The 23,083-nt window shown below is 43.5% G+C and overlaps 1 protein-coding gene across 2 annotated transcripts in view; it reads right to left on the bottom strand.

Annotated features, from left to right (window-relative positions):
* The window catches only part of focad (focadhesin), a 308,585-nt gene that overhangs the window by 94,160 nt on the left and 191,342 nt on the right, over positions 1-23,083 (bottom strand). For both annotated transcript variants that reach the window (XM_085984003.1, XM_085984000.1), the window contains exons 22-29: positions 22,154-22,246; positions 16,928-17,016; positions 16,201-16,242; positions 14,780-14,888; positions 14,067-14,183; positions 8,932-9,170; positions 4,088-4,177; positions 1,533-1,680 (exon numbers count right to left, since the gene is read on the bottom strand). In XM_085984003.1, the coding sequence (XP_085840129.1) occupies positions 1,533-1,680; positions 4,088-4,177; positions 8,932-9,170; positions 14,067-14,183; positions 14,780-14,888; positions 16,201-16,242; positions 16,928-17,016; positions 22,154-22,246 (927 nt within the window). The remainder of the gene's footprint in view (positions 1-1,532; positions 1,681-4,087; positions 4,178-8,931; positions 9,171-14,066; positions 14,184-14,779; positions 14,889-16,200; positions 16,243-16,927; positions 17,017-22,153; positions 22,247-23,083) is intronic.

Raw genomic sequence — 23,083 nt, 5'->3', positions numbered from 1 at the left:
ATTACATAATAATAATAATTCAACTTTGTCATTGCACAAGTACATGAACAACTAAATGTGATCTTGCAAGCTCCCATGACTGGGAGAAGCAAAGCCGCTGCGTCGATGCGCGCCGCCATTCCATTTCCACCATTCCTCCTGTCCGACAATCTTCAGCCCACCGCCCGGGCCTGCTCACCAGCCGCTCCTCCTGTGGCTCCTTCCGTGACCTTCTGCACCTGGTCTTCCCTGATGGTCACCCCTCCAGGTACTAACCAGGCCTGGCTCTGCTTAGTTTCCAAGCCTTGCCAGTGACCCTGTCCCTAGTCCCAGGAACAGGAACATCTGTTGTTGAGACATTACTAGAGTCTATAATTAAGGAGAGAGTGACTGAGCACTTTGAAAATTTTCAGCTGATCAGAGCCAACATGGATTTGTGAAAGGTAGGTCATGCCTGACAAACCTGACTGAATTTTTTTTGAAGAGGTGACTAAAGTAGTGGACAGGGGAATGTCTATGGACGTTATTTATATGGACTTCCAGAAGGCATTTGATAAAAGTCCCTCATGTAATTGAAGGCAAATTATTGACCTGGTTAGGAAATTGGCTGAGCGGCAGGAGACAGAGTCTAGGGATAATGGGCAGGTACTCTAATTGTCAGGATGTGACTAGTGGTGACCCGCAAGGATCTGTGTTGGGGCCTCAACTATTCACCATATTTATTAACGACTTAGATGATGGGATAAAAAACCACACATCCAAGTTTGCCGATGATACAAAGATAGGCGCGGAATTGTAAGCAGTGTAGATGGAGGCATAAAATTACAAAGAGATATTAATAGGTTAAGTGAATGGACAAAACTGTGGCAAATGGATTTCAATGTTGGCAAATGGATTTCAATGTAAGCAAATGTGAGGTCATCCACATTGGACCTACAAAAGGATAGAACAGAGTACTTTCTAAATGGTGAAAAGCTAGAAACAGTGCAGGTCCAAGGAGACTTGGGGATCCATATACGCAGATCATTAAACTGTCATGAACAGGTGCAGAAAATAATCAAAAAGGCTAGTGGAATGCTGGCCTTTATATCTCGAGAACTAGAATACAAGGGGGAAGAAGTTATGCTACAGCTATACAAAGCCCTAGTTAGACCACACCTGGAGTACTGTGAGCAGTTCTGGGCACCACACCTTAGGAAGGATGTATTGGCCTTGGAGGGAGTGCAGTGTAGGTTTACCAGCATGATACCCAGACTCCAAGGGTTAAATTACGAGGAGCAATTACACAAACTAGGGGGTGAGAGGGCAGGTGCAGTAATCACATTCTCCCCCACCATCAGAAAATGGCTTCCGACGAGAAATGGAGCAGAGTCCTGGTGGAACCGTGCTCTGCCCTGGGCCTGGACCAGGGTTTCGGGCCCTGAAAGTCATTATTTATTGGAGATTTATCCGCTTCAGTTCAGTTGCAATACTGGCAAAATGTAAATGATACCGTCAAGGTTCAAACGATTCTTCCTTCTGTACATGAACACGATACTTCTGAACCATCCTACCTCTTGCAGTACTCTGCTCTGAGTCACGCTTTCATCCAAGCTGCTGCAGAGTTTACCAAGGGTGACAGAGACATGCACACGGGACTCTGTTTGGCTGCTGTGACTCATGAGGGACAGAACCAGGCCCACTCCCAGGATGCATCCTGTACTGCAAAAATAAAAAACAACACGTATCATTAGAATCATCACTGGAGCCTGAGAGACTGTTTATTCTCCACCCTCTGCGTGGTTGACATTGGTTGTTCCATATTTACTTCTTAGAATTAAAACACTATTGACAGGCCATAAAACTAAATTCAGGAATTACTATATTTAGTTAACCCTGTCATGTGGCATATTATATTCCCAAGTTGTCACTGGCTATCCTGTTCCTAGGACAGATGATCATTAAGTAACTTTTCACAGCTATACATAGATGTAGGGACTGGATTAGCAGATCAGAGAAGCAGAAACCGTACAGTAAGTGCACTCCTGAGTGTCATTAGGTGAGGGGGAGGAGCAGTTATTCTGCCTTCAGGTTTATGAATCCCTGTAAACAAGGTATTGCTCGTCAGCACTAAGTGTTTCGAGCTCAGTGAAAAGGGACCAACAGGTGTAACGGTTAACATTTTGCAAAAGAAAACAAAGTGAAGTTCACGTTCTGAAATGTAAAGCGCCACATGTTTCAGGCCATTCAGACTACATGCTGAGGTGATGACGTGGCAGTAATAATCCTGTTAAAATCTCCAATCTAGGCTGTTAGCAAAGACTTTGGAAACTCCGAATAGGCACGCACAGCTAAATCTGCAGCACTGGCAGGGCCACCATTTCCCCAGTAACTGAGTAAGAACATAAAAATTAGGAGCAGGAGTCTGCTATACGGCCCTTCGTGCCTGACTCCACCATTCAATAAGATCATGGCTGATCTTCAACCTCAACTCCACTTTCCCGCCTGATCCCCATATCCTTTGATTCCCCATGAATCCAAAAATCTATCTATCGCAGCCTTGAATATACTCAACGATTCAGCATCCACAGCCCTTTGGGGTAGAGAATTCCAAAGATTCACAACCATCTGAGTGAAGAAATTCCTACTCATCTCAGTCTTAAACGGCCGACCCCTTATCCTGAGACTATGCCCCCTAGTTCTAGACTCTCCAGCCAGGGGAAACAACCTCTCAGCATCTACCCTGCCAATCCCCCTCAGAATCTTGTATGTTTCAATGAGTGCTGCTGGTAACAAGTTGCCCCTGGACCTCTGAGAAGGACAATCAATAAAAGGGGAGGGTGGGAGCGGGGCTGTTTCAGTTCTGTTATTGACCCATGACCTGATTTTCCCCTTTAAAAAATTTGACGCAATCACTAGCAGGCATGAGGCAAACAGAAGGCTGATCTCGTATCCCTGATCAGTTAGCTTGACCGTGGCTCGACATTCGGCACTCTGCTACAATGCTCAACGTGCATAATCTAAGAATTTTGGCTTAGAAATTCATCTCGGGCAGTGGTGCAAAACAGACGGTATTGGATCAGCCGCCTGTTATACGCAGTGCCCGATATCCAATTCTATTGCAGTCAATAGAACTGAGTATCGCACTGCGTTTAACGGGCAGTCGATCCGATACCGCCCGTTTTACGCCATATTCCGAGACGAATTTCTAGGCCATCGTCTTTTTAACTACTTTTCCAAATATAAATACAATCTACTCGTTGCACATGTGACATTACCTGAAACTTCCTTGTTCGGTGGCAGCCAAGTTAAATGGCCACTACAGTACATAAAATTCATGTAAACAGGAAACTACAATTTTAGTTCCGTCAGCAACAAGAAAATTGCTGATAAATATCACCTGCCGGAGGTAAAATTGTGCATCCAGATTATCATCTAATGATTGTGTAGAATGGGCCTATACTCCGGAGTTTAGAAGAATGAGAGGTGATCTCATTGAAACATACAAGATTCTGAAGGGGATTGACAGGGTAGATGCTGAGAGGTTGTTTCCCCTGGCTGGAGAGTCTAAAACCAGGGGTCACAGTCTCAGGATAAGGGGTCAGCCATTTAAGACTGAGATGAGGAGGAATTTCTTCACTCAGAGGGTGGTGAATCTTTGGAATTCTCTGCCCCAGAGGGCTGTGAATGCTGAGTCTTTGATTATATTCAAGGCTGAGTCAGATAGATTTTTGGAATCAAGGGATATGGAGATTGGGCGGCCAAGTGGAGTTGAGGTCGATGATCAGCCATGATCTTATTGAATGGCAGAGCAGGCTCGAGGGGCCGTACGGCCTACTCCTGCTCTTATTTCTTATGTTCTTATGAAACTCGTTCCACTTTACATAATTGGGGAATAGTGTGATTTAGATTAGGGACTTTTTGCTGAATGCATTGTCTTTTAAAGAGAAGCATGTTTTGAACTGGTTGTCTCCACACTGAGTTGTCAGAATGTATAAACAAAGAAATCTAAATGTCATGAATTTAACTTTTAAAGAATTTATTCCTCTATCTGATATGTTCATTATCACTTACCGATTCTAAGACCATTCCTTAAGGTAAATTTTAAAAACTGCGAATCAAACCGTACTTGTATTCCAAGCTAGTGTCAAAGCAGCATTTCTCCAGTGCATTGAGGGACTTCATGAGCAGCAAATTCATCTTCTGCCCCGAGACATCACTGCACAAAAGATGATCGAAGACATTAAATTTGCATACATCACCTCATGCTCAAGAACTGATTTTGTATATTCTGTAAATTCAAGCATGACATAGTATGAAATAATGCATGCTGTGCGAGTAAACCCCAATTGGGCCGAGATAATATTTGATGGGGCGGGAGGGATGAGAAGCATTCAGAGTTCAAAATCAACTCTGATTCTAAATGGCTGCTCTTGTATACATCACTTCTGTTTCACCTAAAGTTCCAGCACACTCATGCATTATTGAATACTTTGCCTGCAATATCCCCCATAGGGGAAAGTCCATTACAGAAATGTTGTGTATTTAAGATGCCAATTTCCTGCTGATCTTCAAATTTTGAAGATTTATTTTATCTGCATTTTCCCAGTTACTATAACAGTCACATGTTTTTGATCTTCACTTCTCTTTCTGTTAGCATTAAACTAAGAATTATGTTTTAATTTGAAATTACAATGACTTCAAAGAGCACCAAGTAATAGCTTCGCTGAGGTTAGTAAATCTTTCCACCTGAATTGCAGCTCAAAGGACACAAGGATGGGTAAGCAGTTCTCACTCCCACATCAGACTGCCGTGATTAACGACACAGCTGTACTGAAGAGTGATGAAATATCTAATATCCTGTCGATCCTCCTGATTCTCACCTGGAATCCTGCGCCAATAAGAAACTTTTTTTCTTTCTCTGCTTCATCCCTCCCATAAAACAAAATCAGTGATTCATACTTTAAAGACTGCTCTATTCAACATTTCATTGAGTAAGATCTCCTTCTCTGGCTCGGCATCCATTTTTGTCTGTTTACACCTCTGTGAATTCGGACGTTTTTCTACATTAAAGGTGATATATAAATGCAAGTTGAACATAGAAACACAGACATAGAAGATAGGAGCAGGAGTAGGCCATTCGGCCCTTCGAGCCTGCTCCGCCATTCAATGCGATCATGGCTGATCATCCAAATTCAGTACCCTGTCCCTGCCTTTTCCCAATATCCCTTGATCCCTTTAGCCTCAAGAAATATATCCAACTCTTTCTTGAATATATTTAATGAACTGGCCTCCACCGCCCTCTGTGGCAGAGAATTCCACAGGTTCACCACTCTCTGGGTGAAGAAATTCCTCCTCATTTCAGTCCTAAATGGCTTACCCCTGATCCTTAGACTATGACCCCTGGTTCTGGACTCTCCGGCCATCAGAAACATCCTTCCTGCATCTAGTCTGTCCAGACCTGACAGAATTTTATAGGTTTCGATGAGATCCCCTCTCAATCTTCTAAACTCCAGTGAGTATAAGCCCAATCGACACAATCTCTCCTCATACGTCATTCCTGCCATCCCAGGTATCAGCCTGGTGAATCTTCGCTGCACTCCCTCCATGGCAAGAACGTCCTTCCTCGGGTAAGGTGACCAAAACTGCACACAATACTCAAGGTGCGGTCTCACCAAGGCCCTGTACAACTGCAGCAAGACATCCTTGTTCCTGTACTCGAACCCTCTTGCTACGAAGGCCAACATACCATTTGCCTTCTTAACCGCCTGCTGCACCTGCATGCTTACCTTCAGCGACTGGTGCACAAGGACACCCAGGTCTCTTTGCACTTCCCCTTCTCCCAATCTATTGCCATTCAAATAATAATCTGCCTTCCTGTTTTTGCCACCAAAGTGGATAACCTCACATTTATCCACATTATAGTGCATTTGCCATGTTTCTGCCCAATCACCCAACCTGTCCAAATCGTACTGGAGTTTCCCGACATCCTCCTCACAGCTTACCCTCCCGCCCAGCTTTGTGTCATCTGCAAATTTGGAGATATTACATCCAATTCCCTCGTCCAGATCATTAATATATATCTTGTGAACAGCTGGGGTCCTAGGACCGATCCTTGCGGTACCCCACTAGTCACTGCCTGCCACTCGGAAAACGACCCGTTTATTCCAACTCTTTGCTTTCTGTCCGCCAACCAGTTCTCTATCCAAGTCAATACCTTGCCCCCAATCCCATGTGCCTTAATTTTGTACGCTAATCTCTTGTGTGGGACCTTATCGAAAAGGAGTGCCTTAGCTCACCGTACAATTTCTCATTGCACTCTCCTTAAGGAAGTGGCCCTAGAAATAGTAGATGCATTGCTGGTCATCTTCCAGAACTCGGTAGACTCTGGAACAGTACCCATGGATTGGAGGGTAGCTAATGTAACCCCACTATTCAAAAAAGGTGGTAGAGAAAAAGCGGGGATTTATAGCCTGACATCGGTAGTGGGGAAAATGCTAGAGTCCATTATAAAAGATGTAATAGCAGAGCACTTGGAGAGCAGTGACAGGATCGGACAAAGTCAACATGGATTTACAAAAGGTAAATCATGCTTGACTAATCTACTGGAATTTTTTGAGGATGTAACTGGTAAAATAGATAAGGGAGAACCAGTGGATGTGGTGTATTTGGACTTTCAGAAGGCTTTCGATAAGGTCCCGCGTAAGAGATTAGCATGCAAAATTAAGGCACATGGGATTGGGGGCAAGGTATTGACTTGGATAGAGAACTGGTTGGCGGACAGAAAGCAAAGAGTTGGAATAAACGGGTCGTTTTCCGAGTGGCAGGCAGTGACTAGTGGGGTACCGCAAGGATCGGTCCTGGGACCCCAGCTGTTCACAATATATATTAATGATCTGGACGAGGGAATTGGATGTAATATCTCCAAATTTGCAGATGACACAAAGCTGGGTGGGAGGGTATGCTGTGAGGAGGATGTCGTGAAACTCCAGTACGATTTGGACAGGTTGGGTGATTGGGCAGAAACATGGCAAATGCACTATAATGTGGATAAATGTGAGGTTATCCACTTTGGTGGCAAAAACAGGAAGGCAGATTATTATTTGAATGGCAATAGATTGGGAGAAGGGGAAGTGCAAAGAGACCTGGGTGTTCTTGTGCACCAGTTGCTGAAGGTAAGCATGCAGGTGCTGCAGGCGGTTAAGAAGGCAAATGGTATGTTGGCCTTCGTAGCAAGAGGGTTCGAGTACAGGAACAAGGATGTCTTGCTACAGTTGTACAGGGCCTTGGTGAGACCGCACCTTGAATATTGTGTGCAGTTTTGGTTGCCTTACCTGAGGAAGGACGTTCTTGCCATGGAAGAAGTGCAGCGAAGATTCACCAGGCTGATACCTGGGATGGCAGGAATGATGTATGAGGAGAGATTGTGTCAATTGGGCTTATACTTACTGGAGTTTAGAAGATTGAGAGGGGGTCTCATCGAAACCTATAAAATTCTGCCAGGCCTGGACAGACTAGATGCAGGAAGGATGTTTCTTATGGCCGGGGAGTCCAGAACCAGGGGTCACAGTCTAAGGATAAGGGGTAAGCCATTTAGGACTGAAATGAGGAGGAATTTCTTCACCCAGAGAGTGGTGAACCTGTGGAATTCTCTGCCACAGAGGGCGGTGGAGGCCAGTTCATTAAATATATTCAAGAAAGAGTTGGATATATTTCTTAAGGCTAAAGGGATCAAGGGATATGGGGAGAAGGCAGGGACAGGGTACTGAATTTGGATGATCAGCCATGATCTCATTGAATGGCGGAGCAGGCTCGAAGGGCCGAATGGCCTACTCCTGCTCCTATCTTCTATGTTTGGGCTTGATTTTGTCAATGGGGAGCTTTTGGAGGCGGGACTCCCACTTTTTGGGTTGTAGTCCCGCCTCCATCGACTTGCGGCCAACCCACGCTATTTTCTCTTGATTGACCTTGTTAAGCCCCCCCAGCAGGCTCAGCAGGCCAATTAACAGACACCTGGTTACTGGTGACGTCAGCGATTGACATTTCACCTGTCAAGAGCTTTGACAGATGAAAAATCAGCGTTTGACAGCTCTGTGAAGCTGTCAAACATGGACAATCTGTCTTCTAACTTGAGTCCTTCTACTCAGACGCAGTTAGAGAGCTCTCCAGACCAGAAAGCAGAGGCTGCAGCTTTTGACAGTTCAGCGGCCATTCTGCTTTCTGTGCCGGTGAGCTGAGGGACTCCCAAGAACTGAAGGAAGGAAGCCTGCAGGAGAAAGTAAAGGTAAGTAAAACTTATTAAAACACTTTACATATACCTCACACACTTACCTCTGCACACATGCACCCATCACTCACCTGCACAACGGACATCTCGACCCCTCCAACCCCTGCAGACAGACGGTCCGCCTTGCTAACTTGGCATGGTTCGGAGCTGTCGGACAGCCCACACTTCAGGGCTAAAAATAGGGATTAGGCAAAAATCTGCCTGTTAACTACCTGTTAACAGGCAGTTAATTGGCACTAATCCCCTTCCCGCCTCGGGGAGGCGGCTCCCAGTACTGGTCGGGTACCCGCCTCCTGGGACATTGCCACGGAGGCGGGTTGGGAACGGGATGGGTTCCTGCCCCCCGATTCTGCAATTTTTCCACCACTCCCGCCTCCAAACCCGCCTCCTCGGGGCTTGGAAAATCGAGCCCTTTGTCTCTGATGGCCCTTTTAAAATTGGGAACTAAACAGAATGAGGAACTGCCAAAGCAAAACCATGTCACCACCCCTCTGTGGCACAAGGTTTTAGTAGACCAATGTACCCTGACGCTAGACTGTCATACCAACAACATTTTCGAAAAAAAACCTCTTATTTACAATCAGTCCTCTTGCACAACAAAACTCTTGGTCAACCACCGCCAATTCTGGAACATTGTATGCCCTTGTGAATGCTGGAAAGGGTGAATGTATTTCTTCAATAGTTACCTCATTCGTTCCTCATATAAGCGGGACAGGAACATTCCCATGGCCAGTCCTGTGTGAAACTGAACAGCTTGGGACTCATCGGCATTTCGTTTTCCTGGTAAACCTGCAGTGAGAATGCTCAGGACCTCCTCAATGCTCTCTTTCCGTGATGTGATAAAAACAGGTACAAGAAGCGTCAAAGCAGTAGCAGCACAGGAGCGAGCTATGGCACTGGCCGTGTTCTCTCCAGAGTAAGATTTCTGCGAAAGCCATGAAACAATATTAGTGATTCATACATTAAAGACTGCTCTTTCCAACATTTGATTGAGTTAAGATCTCCTTCATTGGCTGGGTGGCCATTCTTGTCTGATGACGCCTCTGTGCAAAGCCTTGGGACGTTTTTCTGCACTGAAGGCATAATACAAGATGTTGTTGTAAGGTATCATTGCAGTCACCCTCTGAACACAGAACCATAGACAATTATAGAACAGAAGGAGGCCATTTATCCATCTGTGCTGGTTCTTTGCAAATCCAAAATTAATTCCAGTGTCCTGATCGCTTCCCATAGCCAAATACTACCACTTGTGACGCTACTTCTCCTTCCTGAGGTTCTCTTGTAACAAGTACCAATCTCTAATTAAGGTGAGTCAGGCACCAAGACTTCTGCTGCATAGAAGGTGCACAAGAGTGGGGTTGTCCCCTCGTACTATAGGAAATATATCAGTTTAGCTCATTTAATAGCACTTTCACTTTTGAGTAAGAACCTGAGAACATAATCTGTCAATTCAGTGCAGTACTAAAGGAGGGCTGTATTATCAGAGGTGCTGGCTGCAAGATTCGGCTCCGTAGCGACCATTGTTTGGGCACTACAAGTGTAAACGCTGATTTGAAGCCAGCACTGCCATTTTGGAGCTCAACGTTGCAGATAATGTCCTCTCTTAAGCTTGCACAGCTGAACATGCTTTCAGCAACAGGAAGGACCCCCCACCAGCTCTATTTAAAGGGATCATCAACTACTTACAGGTTAATTGTGGATTAATTTCTACTGGCTGTTGCTGCATTTGTAGAAGAGCTTGGTGGTTTCTAGAGTTATTTAAAGTTGCAAAGTCTACAGGGAGTGGTGTGGCAGTTGTTGAAGGACTTTATCCTGACTTCAAGAATTCTGCACAGACCACTTGCTCCCAGAGATGGGTGCAGTATTAGGCATTCCACTTGACCTACAGCATGACAGGGAGAATGAGCAGAGGCGACACAGAGCAGGACAAGCTGCTGGAAGAGGGAGGAGAAGGACAGGGAGAAGGGTTCTCAGCAGGAGGCCATATCCGCCCAGGGTGTTCAGGGAACAATACTCCTACCTGAACCTCAGTGAGGAACAATACGTCAGACATCTGCACTTCACCAAGGACGTCCTCACTGAAATCTGCCACCTGCTGCAGCCACAACTGCAACCTCAGAGCAGGGCGAGGACCGCACTTGCCAGTGGTTGTGAAGGTCACAGTGACCATGAACTTTTATGCGTTGGGCTCCTTCCAGTCTGGAGCAGGAGATATTTGCAACATTTCCCAGTTTGCTGTGCACTACTGAAGCTCTGTATTCCAAGAGAGGGGAATTCATTTTATTCTCTCTGGCCAGAGAGCAACAGGCGGAGCCAGCACGTGACTTTGAGAGGACTGTAGGCTTTTCCATGGCGCAGGGTGCCATTGATTGCATGCACATCGCTTTGCGGGTGCTGCATGTAAACTCTTGAGATGTACCGCAACCGAAAGGGATTCCACTCCCTCAATGTCCAGCTGGTGTGCGACCATGCTCAGTGAATCATGCAGATGAATGCACCGAATCCTGGCAGCAGTCAAGATGCCTTCATTCTGCAGCAGTCCACAGTGCCATCTGCATTTGAGCCACTATGACAAACCAGAGGGTGACAAGTGCTATCCGTTAACAACATGGCTCACGACTCCGGTGCGCAACCCAAGCACACGTGGGCAGCATTCATACAACGAAAGCCGTGCTGCCACACGAAATATCATCGAGTAGATCATTGGTGTGCTGGAGCAACACTTCCGCTGCCTGCACCGCTTTGGAGGAGCGGGTGTCGAGATTCATGGTGGTCTGCTGCATGCTGCACAACCTCACCACCAGCTATACGGTGATCAGAGTAGGAGGAGGAGGAAGAGAAGGAGGAAAAGGAAGGGAGGAGGCAACCCACACAGGCCCTGTCTGGCTGGGTTCTCCATAACCGACTCATCCAGTTGCGATACCAATTCCACATTCACCAAAAGTCCCACACCTGACCTTCCCTCTCTTACTGACCATCACAGCGTTCACTGAGCCACAAAGCAAAAATAAAAGCCAACACAAAATAAACATTCCAAACCAAATTTATAAATCAAAACATGCCATACTGCATACAAAAGTCAACCAATCACCCTTGTGCATTCCCTTAGCGCCTGCTTTCCGTGTGACTTTGCCTGTCCTAGTACTTCTACGCAGTGCTACCCCAGTGTGGCTGCAGTGGGAGAGACTGCAGATGGCCTTGCAGGACAACCTCGTGCAGCTCTGGGCCTAGAAGGCCCGGCTTCGGACTGCACCATCTCGACATGGGCGGCAGCAGTCTGGCTGACAGACAACAGCAAGGGCGCTGGCGGAGGGGCAGGGGTGGTATGACGAATGCTGTCATCGCAAGAGAGGACAGCAGGTTCGTGCTCCACGGAACCACAGCCACTCCTCCAGGGCGGCGCCTCAGCAATCCCAGTAATCTGTTGGAGGACAGATTACAGGACTGCTGTGACACCCTGCAATGGCTTCTCTTCCCACTCCATTACCTCTGGAGTCTCCTGAGAATCTACCCTTGGCCCCACCTATTTCTCATCTACATACTGCCCCTTGGCAACATCATCCAAAAACACGTCAGATTCCACATGTACGCTGACGGCACCCAGCTCTAACTCACCACCAACTTTCTCGACCGCTCCACTGTCTCCGATTTGACACATTGCTTGTCCGACATACAGTATTGGATGAGCAGAAATTTCCTCTGATTAAATATTGGGAAGACCGAAGCCATTGTCTTCGGTCCCCACTATAAACTCTGCTCCTTAGCCTCAGACGCCAGCCCCTCACTGGCCACTGTCTGAGGCTGAACCAGACTGTTCGCATTCGGCATCCTACTTGACCCCGAGATGAGCTTCCAACCCTATATCCTCTCCATCACCAAGACCACCTACTTTCACCTCTGTAACATCGCTCGTCTCCGCTCTGCCTCAGCTCACCTGCTTCTGAAACTCCCATCCATGCCTTTGTTACCTCCTGCCCGTATCTTAACTCGCACCAAGTCCCGCTCACCCCTGTGCTCACTGACCTACATTGGCTCCCCGGTACGGCAGCACCTTGATTTTAAAATTCTCATTCTTGCGTTCAAATCCCTCCATGGCCTTGCCACTCCCTATCTCTGGAACCTCCTCCAGCCCAAAACCCTCCGAGATCTCTGCTCTCCTCCAATTCTGGCCTCTTGCACATCCCCGATTTTCATCACGCCACCACTGGCAGCTGTCCTAATATCTCTTTATGTGGCTCGGTTGTCTAATAACACTCCTATGAAGCGCCTTAGGACGTTTTACTACTTTAAAGGCGCTATATAAATGCAAGTTGTTGTTAAATTAATGTCAAACAAGCTGGAGATAGTCCAGAATGAGGGGCATCTTGTGAAAACATACTTGTATAAACTCTTTTAATAGTGGATACTCTGAATGAAAGAATCAAGCAATTTACCAACAGGTCCAGGCGACCCTGATGAAATAGTCATTGTTTTTCCACAAATAGAGAGACAACTGAATGTCTTTGTGCTCAGTTACAAATGTTGACCCAGGTCCCCCTGCACAACTGTGATTGGGAACTTGTCTGTACTCACGGTAATGGTGGTTGAAAATCACAACTTGGAGAGCCAATAATTCTACCTGCTCATTACTTATGAACTACCCATGGCACGAAGGGAAATTAAGGAAATGCATAGAGAAGCCTTTGTGTCCAGGAAAAGGATGGACTATCTAGGCTGATCCAACCAGTGTTCTCGGAAACTAATGGTTGCCTGAAGAAGCACACATTTCTAACTCCTGAAAATTTCCAGAGCTATCCCTGGGTGGACTGTCCACTTCTGCGTGTTAACAGAGAGACAACTGAAAGCATCAGCTATTATGTTGTCCACCTTGAATGAATATTGAGCCAAGAGAGTAATCTCTTGACCCTCACCCACACCAGCATGCTAGAAAAGGTCTCATTTTGACAAATTGAGTGGAATTATTCCTTTCCCTGACCCACTTGTTGATGTAATGGACCACTGGCGTCCGCCTTGGTTCAGTGGTAGCACTCTCGCCTCCGAGTCAGAAGGTCATGGGTTCAAGCCTCACACGATGACTTGAGCAAATAATCCAGTCTGCTGCACTGTTTCTATGGATGAGCTGCCTTTCAGAGGAGTCGTTAAATCAATGGTGGTCTCACCTTTGGGCTCTCATTTTGATGTACTTGAGGGGGCTTACTTGTGTTTGATGAGAGTCTCATCTTTTCGTATGTAAGGAGTTTCATTTTTGTGTATATGAGGTGGGGGGTGGGTCACATTGTTTGATCATATGCAGCCCACTCACTGGTTTTGCCACATGTATCTGGCCCCAGCTCCAAAAATGTGGATATTCTATAGTGCAAGAACCTGAACTGCATTTGTTTTTTAAACTAATTAGGGGCTGTGACTGAATTTAAAGGAACAGCCACCAAATCAAAAGTAGACAGAAGTACCTCATTTTTTGACAGTGGTGATGTGTTCATGTTTTTGTTGAATATTTGTGAATACAGATGATGTTTGTCTAGGGATACTCTCTACTGCATATAGTTATGACACTACAGCTTTAAACTGCCTGCTTTCTCACTCAGTTAGTTAAAGGTTCACTTTTAGTCGACACTTGCCCTTAAACTATATGGTCTCCAAAGTTTCAGATTTTGCTCTTTCACCTTCTGCTCACTAATTCAGAAAGGTAACCACATTTCCATTATTTTGCTATAAAAATGTCAAACAAGCAAAAGCCTAAAATGTTATGCAACCTTTGTCCTTGTGCCCATTTACTCAGGTCTGCAAATACATTACTGTCTGTCCAAGAAAAAAAACTTACATGTTGGAACCATGGGAAGGTCCGCCCATTTGGACGATATTGGCTGTCAACAATGCTCAGCAGCGTCTCCACCACCATAGATATCCAGTGCTTTGTTGGTAAAATCTCAGCCCCAATCTACACAGATAATAAGTGAGAGTGTGACCAGTGGACAAAAAAATACATAAAATATCCCATGTCTTTTCCCCCATTTCTTTGCAATTTTCTGACAATATCAGCTGCTCTGAGGAGACCAGTACATATAGCAGTTTGAGAAAATATTTGTAAAACACAAGACCTTTATCCAAGTTTGCTTGTAAGAAACTTCAAACCTTTCTCCCATGTAAGATATATACACATTATACTAAATTTAAAGTATGTTATCCTTTATCAGAATTGTTTTGTAGTCTGTTAATTTGAATAAGCTTGAGTTTTCACTGTACGACAGCTGCTACCCCCAACCGCTCTTATCGAAGGCTGGTGGCTGGTGCACCGGACAAGTCCCTCTCACTCCTCAGCATGAATAACCATGATTGCTGCCTTTGTATACTGCAGGCAAGAATGCTTACTAGGATTTGGGAGGAGTGGGACCGAGAGGCAGAGGAGGGCCAACTGCACTGCTTTTTTCACAAAACATTGGCACACTTTATCCCCAAACGCTGACAGCTGGCATGTGCAGTACAACGAAGAAGAAATGAAAATAGCTTATTAAACAAATTATGGAATAAACCTACTTCAAGTGCATCATTGGTTTCTGATGGCAGGCTACTTTCATATTTGGCCACTGTTACAGCAAGTCCAGTCAAAGCAAGGATGGAATTTCCCTGCACAACAGGGCTGTCCCTGTTAAGCAAACAGAAGATCAACAGGAAATGCACAATACTGTTTTTTAAGCAACTACCATCATAAAGCAACAAAAAGATATAGAATGCAAAAACCATCACAGTCATCATGAAACAATAGATTGATTCCCACTTAAAAAAGTCAAACTGGGGACTGTGTGGTGCTGTTGGTTAGCACATTATTCTTTCACCTCTGACACCAAGATCTGTATCCAGCCAGACTGAAGGACTGAAAGCATCTTCTCTGCACCAGCTCGAAGAATCCTATGCGAATTAAGTGTGGGCAGTTTACAATTAAGTCCCCACTAGCTATCAACAGAATGTTTTGCAATTCAACCATATTACTCAAAGAGCACAGGAATGACTGGGAAATGGTTATTTCACACTTTTGCCGTAAGGGATTAGGGTTGAGACACATTTTTCGCATAAAGCAGAGAGAGCCTTTTGCACCTGGGCCCATGGGATAACTGAATTGGGTTTGCTTGATGTTGACAATCGTTGCTTAAAGTAGAAGTACACAAATTTAGTCACATATTAGAATTGATATTTAGATATTCCTGTGTTGCATTATGCCAATATTCTTGAGTAATATTAGCTTCTGAGTAATATTGAAGCAGTTTCCAAGAATAAAATATTTTAGTTATCTAGGAAACTTTAAAGAGAAAAGTGTACTGTGAGGGCTTTATTTCTTAAATCAAAAAAATTGCAAAGATATATGATTAATTTTAAAATCTTAGCTTGGAGCAATTATTTAGTCAAAAGTTGCTTCAGTAATCATGTAATTTCAACAGTGTGCATTAATTCATGTCCTGCTTTCAGGATCATTATCTTCTCCAAGCCAATTCCTTCAGCGACTTCACTGGTGCGCACTATTTAAAAGAAACAAAAAAACCTACAAAAATCAAAGTAAGCAATCAGAAACTGAGAAAAATGAAAGTTAAATTTAAATACAATTCTTTGGCTGTGAAATTCAGCACCTTCGGCTGCTAAGGCCGGTTTCAGCAAAACAATGGCGGCTGCCTCACTTCTACCCACTTGTAGTGCATTCCGCGGCAGGTGCCATTTTCGGCAGGTTGGCAGCGCGGTTCGCGCGCCCTGTGCCCATTTTTGAGCTTAATCGAATTTCACCCCATTTGTAACTACTGGATTTTTAAAAAAGGGGTCTTTTTGGCAACATTTCCTCTTTATAGAAATACCCGATTCACAAGAAATTGAGTGTTCTGTGTAAAAGAGGCTTACAAAAGGAGGGTGGCAAAAGAACACAAGAATCCAATAGGGCACATTATTGCTTAAATAACGCAAGCATGACTTACTTTGATGCTGATTTAACTACATCAGTCAGCAGGTTTCTGACCCTGTTAAAGAGAAACAACAGGGTTAAGATAATTTATATTTTTATTAACCATTGACCATGTGATTACTTTTTGAACTGTCAAAAATATTCTTTTAAAATAAAGTGGCCTGTTTTTTCTTTTCACAACACTGCTACGTATACCATTCTATGAACCTGATCTTGGGATGATGATGATCTTCGAAGTAGCACGACTCCCGAGTTCTCATATGCTAACATATGAAAACATCTTATTTTGTAGCTTGTCTTCACGTGTTTTACACTTTCAGAGACCAGGCAGCAGAATGGAGAGTGCTCCGTTGGAGCCTCTCAGGAGTAATGTTGAGTATGACAGGCATTAAATCTTTTCTGGAAAAGACGTAGGGTAAAGGGCATGCTTAACAGTGATGGTCCCATGTGCATAAAAATCCATTGTAAACATAAATTTGTCATAATGTGGATAGTGGGTTGTGGGATCCTGCAGAACTAATCCACCTGACGGAGCGTGATGGGTTACACCAAATAGCATTTTCTTGTTTGCCAGTTTGTTAGAAAAATGGAAAGAATTATCTGGATTTGGTTTGCAAGAGTATTACTTTTGGGAATTCTAGAATATGACAAATTGCAATGCAATTATAAGGTAACAAGTGAGTACTGCTGTTTGATACATAAAACCAAAATAAATAATTGAGCTTTTAAATTGTTCCTACCAGAGCCAGGATATAAACTGTTTGTACTGCAGCTCCTCAGGATCATCTTTCCCGTGCCTCTGCTGCATCTCCAGCTCGGCCTGTCTTCCCTGTAGACAAAGACATCAATCAGCTACACCATCCCACAATGAAAGCATTAGTAATCGGTGATCCCAGACAGGAGGAAACTGTACGTCAGTTCACACTGAGAAGCAGCAATAAGCGTGCAGTAAATTTAAAATCAGGCAACTATTAAAAAAAGGAATCAGCATGTGGCAATTTCCTAAAACCCTCCCTTCTTAAGCATGCGCCATTTCCCCAGCTGGGGAGTTGGGAAACCAACCTGCTCATTAAGCCATGCCAATTTCATTCCATAACTGGCAGCAAGGAGGTGCACAAGAGGCTTCGCCACTGATTTTCCGTGCCTAACTCCGCGGAAGCGCCTTATCTCAGCTTGGAATCTTTTCGACTCTTTCCAATTCGGGTCCCGAACCCGGAATGACCCTTTCTCCAATGTCGTCCCCAGGAGGAAAAGGTGACAAGCAAACACTACACACTTCTCCACACTCGCTTGGCTGAAAGGAGGAGCTCAGTAGAATAGAGAGTGGGAGTTAAATGAAACTGTGAATTTCTACTCTATAGCACTACTAATCTGTCCCTTTTGTTCTATGTTCTTCGCAAGAGGAATACACCTGGATTCCAAGATGTTTCACTCAAGAAAACATGATAATATTGGGAGCCCAGAGCACTGTTACTCTGTGGCACAATGGTGTACCAATGTTCTCTGAATTAGTTGTGGCATGGAGAATATTGCTCACATTATTTTTTAAGATTAATTGCTAGACTTGGCATGGCAAGTTTTTAAAACACTTCAGAAAGTTGCCCTGAACCAAAGTTTGATTACACACAAACTTAGACATTAAATGAAATAATAGCAAATGTTTTATATTAACTACAAGTTATACATACTTAAACTTATTTCAAGTGGAATTGCTGGATTAGAAAAAAATTCTGTTGTAACTACACACATTATTAATTTTTTAAACAGGTAAATAGGGCACTCAATCTGAAGGGGAAATGTTTCAAAACTCATGTCTTTCAAGGAAATGAATCGCTTTAGTTCAGAGTAATCACCAAAATGTTTATTGAGTACTTCTGAGGATTTGGCAGCATTAAAAAAATTAAATCACAGAATCATGGTGAATCATGTTCGCAACCTTGGCATCCTATTTGACCTTGAGCTGAGCTTCCGACCCCAGATCCTCTCCATCACCAAGACTGTCTACTTCCACTTCTGTAGCATCACCCGTCTGGAATTCACTCCCTAAACTTCTCTGTCTCTCTCCTCCTTGAAGATGCTCCTTAAAACCTACCTCTTTGACCAAGCTTTTGGTCACCTGTCCTAATATCTCGTGTGGCTCGGATTTGACAATGCTCCTGTGAAGTGCCTTGGGATGTTTTACTGTGTTAAAAGCACGATATAAATACAAGTTATCGTTGTTGGTGAATTTAGTTTCACAAACCACAATCTATACTTTCAACTATTATCCACTGGAAAGAGGAAGCCCTATAACATCTAGTTTTAGCAAGTAGATTTCACCATGAAAACAGTTAACAAGTGGTATAAATAAACTAATAACTCAAGACCAAGTACCAGGTTACTGATATAATAACCAGAAAAAGAGAAAAGAACTAGGATGGCTAGACCATCTCAAAAATAAATCTGCTGTGTTCTCGGAAGCAGCTACAGCTACGATAAATGAACAGATATTTATACCACTTATTTGCTAACATCCCTAGCATGTATAGAGTTAGCTGATCTCAGTCGTGATACTATAATTGCCCTCAATGCTCCCTACAACAATAACTTGCATTTATATAGCGCCTTCAACATAGTAAAACGTCCCAAGACACTTCACAAGAGCGTTATCAAACAAAATTTTACATCGAGCCACATGAGGCGATATTATGACAAAGAGGTAGGTTTTAAGGAACGTCTTAAAGGAGGAAAGAGAGGTAGAGAGGTGGAGAGGTTCAGGGAGGGAATTCCAGAGCTTAGGGCCTAGGCAGCTGAAGGCATGGCCGCCAATGGTGGATCAATTAAAATCAGGGATACGCAAGAGGGCAGATTTGGAGGAGCACAGAAAAAGGGAATATACAGCAGGATCTTGATCACTGCCCAGCAACCTTTGCTGAAAATACTCCTGGTCTTTGGGTCAGGACTCCTTTAGTTGCATAGCCTGTTGACCCTGTCAAAGCTCAAACATGAACAGAGGCCACTTGCGGGAGCTACCAGAGGGTGATTGACACCCGTGGAATCATACCCCAGAAAGGACTCAACATCTTGAGGAGATGAGCAGAGAAAATTGGCAAGGAGAAAAAAAAAAGAAAACCTTAATTATTAAGGACATTAAGACACAATCAACAAAATAAAAGGTCCTTAAAGAGTTAACACAACTGCCAGTTAAAGTGTACAGAGTGCCGTGCAAATACATAGTGCCAGTGGAAATTAAGCAAGCCCTTTGTGGAGCAGAGGGTGAATATGAAGGAGAGAATCCATGCATTGAATTAGACAAACAGTAGGATCAGAAAAGCAGTATTAGCTCTAAACTACATTATCCTGAAGTTTTTTCCCCCAACTCATCTAAATGAAATCAAAGCAGTAAAATAAACAAAGCAAGCAAAAATAAAGTAACTAGAGAACATTCGGTGCAATGAATAGTTACTTAATTATACAATGGCTACAGCCTGCAGACTAGTCTAACACTGCATTTTCACAGAACTACTTTTGACTGCTGTGAACAACACCACGTGATGATTTTCAGACTGCTCCTGCCACTCTCAAGAGGCTAATCTCAGGAAACGGAAGAGAAAATACTAATTGAACTACAAAGACAACCCTACAGAGAAACACTTAAATAAAGTTAAACACTTTGAAATGTTATATAAAAGTATACCACAGCCTCTGAAATGTCCACATCCCATAATTGCCAAATAAGTCATCAAGCATGATTACAGTAATTCTCTTCAGGCTGTAGTACATAATTAGCAAGGTGGTCCTCAATATATGTAAATTTTTTTCTTCATTTATAGTGACTTTCCTGCTCAAATTACAACAGCGTATAAATAGAATACGACACAGATCTCAGTCTGATACCAGATTTAAACAAATCATTCACCTGGTCACTTGTAACTTCATATCTCGTATGTTATGCAGTCAGATCTCCCACTGTTGAAATATGGTATCATACCAAGACCTGTATGCTATCCTCCCTTCTCTATGATTAAATTTGGCTTCAATTATTTAATGGCAAAGCATGTCTGTCTATCTTTGTGATGTAAACATATTTTACTACGGTGCAAAATAACTTCCCTCAGCTCGTCTGTTTGCCACTGCACATTTCTTCTGGGAAACAATGAAAAGGAAGGGGCTCTGCGTTGCAAGTAAATTCTACTTAAAGATGGTGCACATGCCCTGATCACCCTATCGCACAATACTCCACTCTGTGGTGAAGTACCACCTGCCTTGTCTTCAATCATATTCAAACTTGTCAATTGAACTGAAAAAGAATATATACTTTCTTTATCCATTTTTAAGAAATTTCCCTTCAAGTTTTTACAATAAAGAGAAAAATGGCTGTAGCATTTGTGTCATGCTATTCAGGGTAATTTCCTTCAGAATACTGAAGGAGAAATCATGCCAGAAATCCATTTAAATTAGGTTTCAACACATATTCTGTGCTTAACTGAAACAATACCCTGGAGGTACAGTCTGTCTGCAGTCACACTGATGCAATGTGTAAAAATTATTCCTGTAATTCTAACATGCACCAAATTCTGTAGCAGAAATGGTCCAGGGGTTGACAATTAAAATTTCAATATTCAAAGTAGGATCAGGGCAATGAAACCAGCAGAATTATAAACAAGTCGCAAACATTTCTGGTAATAATTCTAGTAGCAGATACCATCAGAGCCTGCACAGTATTATAAGTTACTTTTACTGCAGATTTTGCATTACTACAAACTGATTTCAGCGCTGAATGCGTAGTACAGAAGCCTAATGGGCCTCACGTCAGGTTGGGCTACTGGGAGTATGACAACCTCCAGGGGGTGGTCTCTACTTTGGTTTCACACAAGCCACAGGATAAATGCAACCACTGCAACATGATCTTTTACAAAAATCCCAGGTGGTCCACTGGACCACGCTAAGTTTCTCATGTTAGATAGCGCCAACAGGATCTTTGGTTCTTTTGCACCATTAACAATGTCACTTTTGCAGCATTAAAAATGTTGTTTATCAGAGCACTGCGTATATGTTTAAGAAAGAAAGACTTGCATTTATATAGCGTTTTCACCACCACCGGACATCTCAAAGCACTTTACAGCCAATGAAGTACTTTTGAAGTGGAGTCACTGTTGTAATGTAGAAAACGCGGCAGCCAATTTGCACACAGCAAGCTCCCACAAACAGCAATGTGATAACGACCAGGTAATCTGTTTTTGTTATGTTGGTTGAGGGATGAATATTGACCAGGACACCGGGGATAACTCCCCTGCTCTTCTTTGAAATAGTGCCATGGGATCTTTTACGTCCACCTGAGAGAGCAGACGGGACCTCGGTTTAACGTCTCATCCAAAAAACAGCACCTCTAACAGTGCAGCACTCCCTCAGTCCACTCCAGGGACTTTTGAGCACCTAAATCTAGGCTGACACTCCCTCAGTACTGCACTAGGAGTGTCAGCCTAGATTTAGGTGCTCAAAAGTCCCTGGAGTGGGACTTGAACCCACAACCTTCTGACTCAGAGGAGAGAGTGCCACCAACTGAGTCACAGCTGTCACATGCACATGCACAATGTTCTGTCTTCCTCTAATTGGATAGCAGTACAAAGCTGGCAAAGGTGGGACTATAACTGGGTATTGCCAGCTCAGATAACTTTAAAATAGGTACCTGGAGTATAAAGGCAGCACTAAAAAGCATGTGCATTTCACGTGTGTTTGAAACACTGAAACTTACAGACTGTGGCTTTAAAGTCTAATCGGGCTTCATCTAAACACTGTAAGATGAACAGCACCACGCTGAATTAATGGAGATATTGTTTGAAGGACCGCTCTGAAGAAACATTTTACCTGCTATAATATTTTGTAAAATTTAAGGTGTAGAATTACTGGTCATAATTATGAACTTTTAATTTTGGAATGGGGCAGGAATCCACTGCAGTCTCAAGAATTCTAACTGGTATATTTACCTGCAGAGCTGCCTGGTATGCTCTACCCATAAACCCCAGCCATGCCTGGGGCAGCAGAATTGATTTATGCCACTCAGAAGGTTGGATAGGCACCTAGAATTAAAGAAGTAATCATTAGAAAAACACTCATATTTACTAAGCCATAATTGAAATATTTAAGAGCTACAGAAAAATAATCTGAAATTATCGTGCACACACTTTTATTTATTGATAATATAGGAAAACATTCTCATCTTAATTTCAACCTTCACGGCTTTGATTGTCACAGAATCTATTAATGGAGTTGACAAAAGATCCAGAATTCTGAGTGACACACCAACTGTGAGAGCTACACCCTGAGAGAGAGAGAGAGAGAGAGAGAGAGAGAGAGATATACACTGACTGAGAGAGAGAGAGAGAGAGAGAGAGAAAACTATACACTGACCGAGAGAGAACTATACACTGAGAGAGAGAGAGAGAGAGATATACACTGACTGAGAGAGAGGGAGAGAGAGAGAGAACTATACACTGACTGAGAGAGAGAGAGAGGGAGAGAGAGAGAGAACTACACACTGACAGAGAGAGAGGGAGCGAGAGAGGGAGAGAGAGAGAGAGAACTATACACTGACTGAGAGAGAGAGAGAGAGAGGGAGAGAGAGAGAGAGAACTACACAATACAATACAAATCGCTTTATTGGCATAAGGTACATCTTATGTTGCCAAAGCATCAAAATACATTTATGGTTGAACACATAAACGCGGTTCCATTCATACAGTGTATAAACAGGTATATCCCTGAGTTTATAAATATACATTCGCCTTGTTTATATATACTCTTGTCTTAGTTTACTGGTTGTCCCTCTGTTCATGGCAAGCTGTAACATAGTGTGCCGCCAGTGTTACACAGCTTCTCTCCTCCCCCAGTAGGAATGGGAGTTTTTGGTTGTCAGT

The sequence above is a fragment of the Somniosus microcephalus genome, chromosome 1 (genome assembly GCF_052327205.1).
Source record: "Somniosus microcephalus isolate GS21.2 chromosome 1, FLI_Smic_1.0, whole genome shotgun sequence".
In the NCBI taxonomy this organism is placed as follows: Eukaryota; Metazoa; Chordata; class Chondrichthyes; order Squaliformes; family Somniosidae; genus Somniosus; species Somniosus microcephalus.
This window is presented reverse-complemented; position numbering and strand designations above follow the sequence as displayed.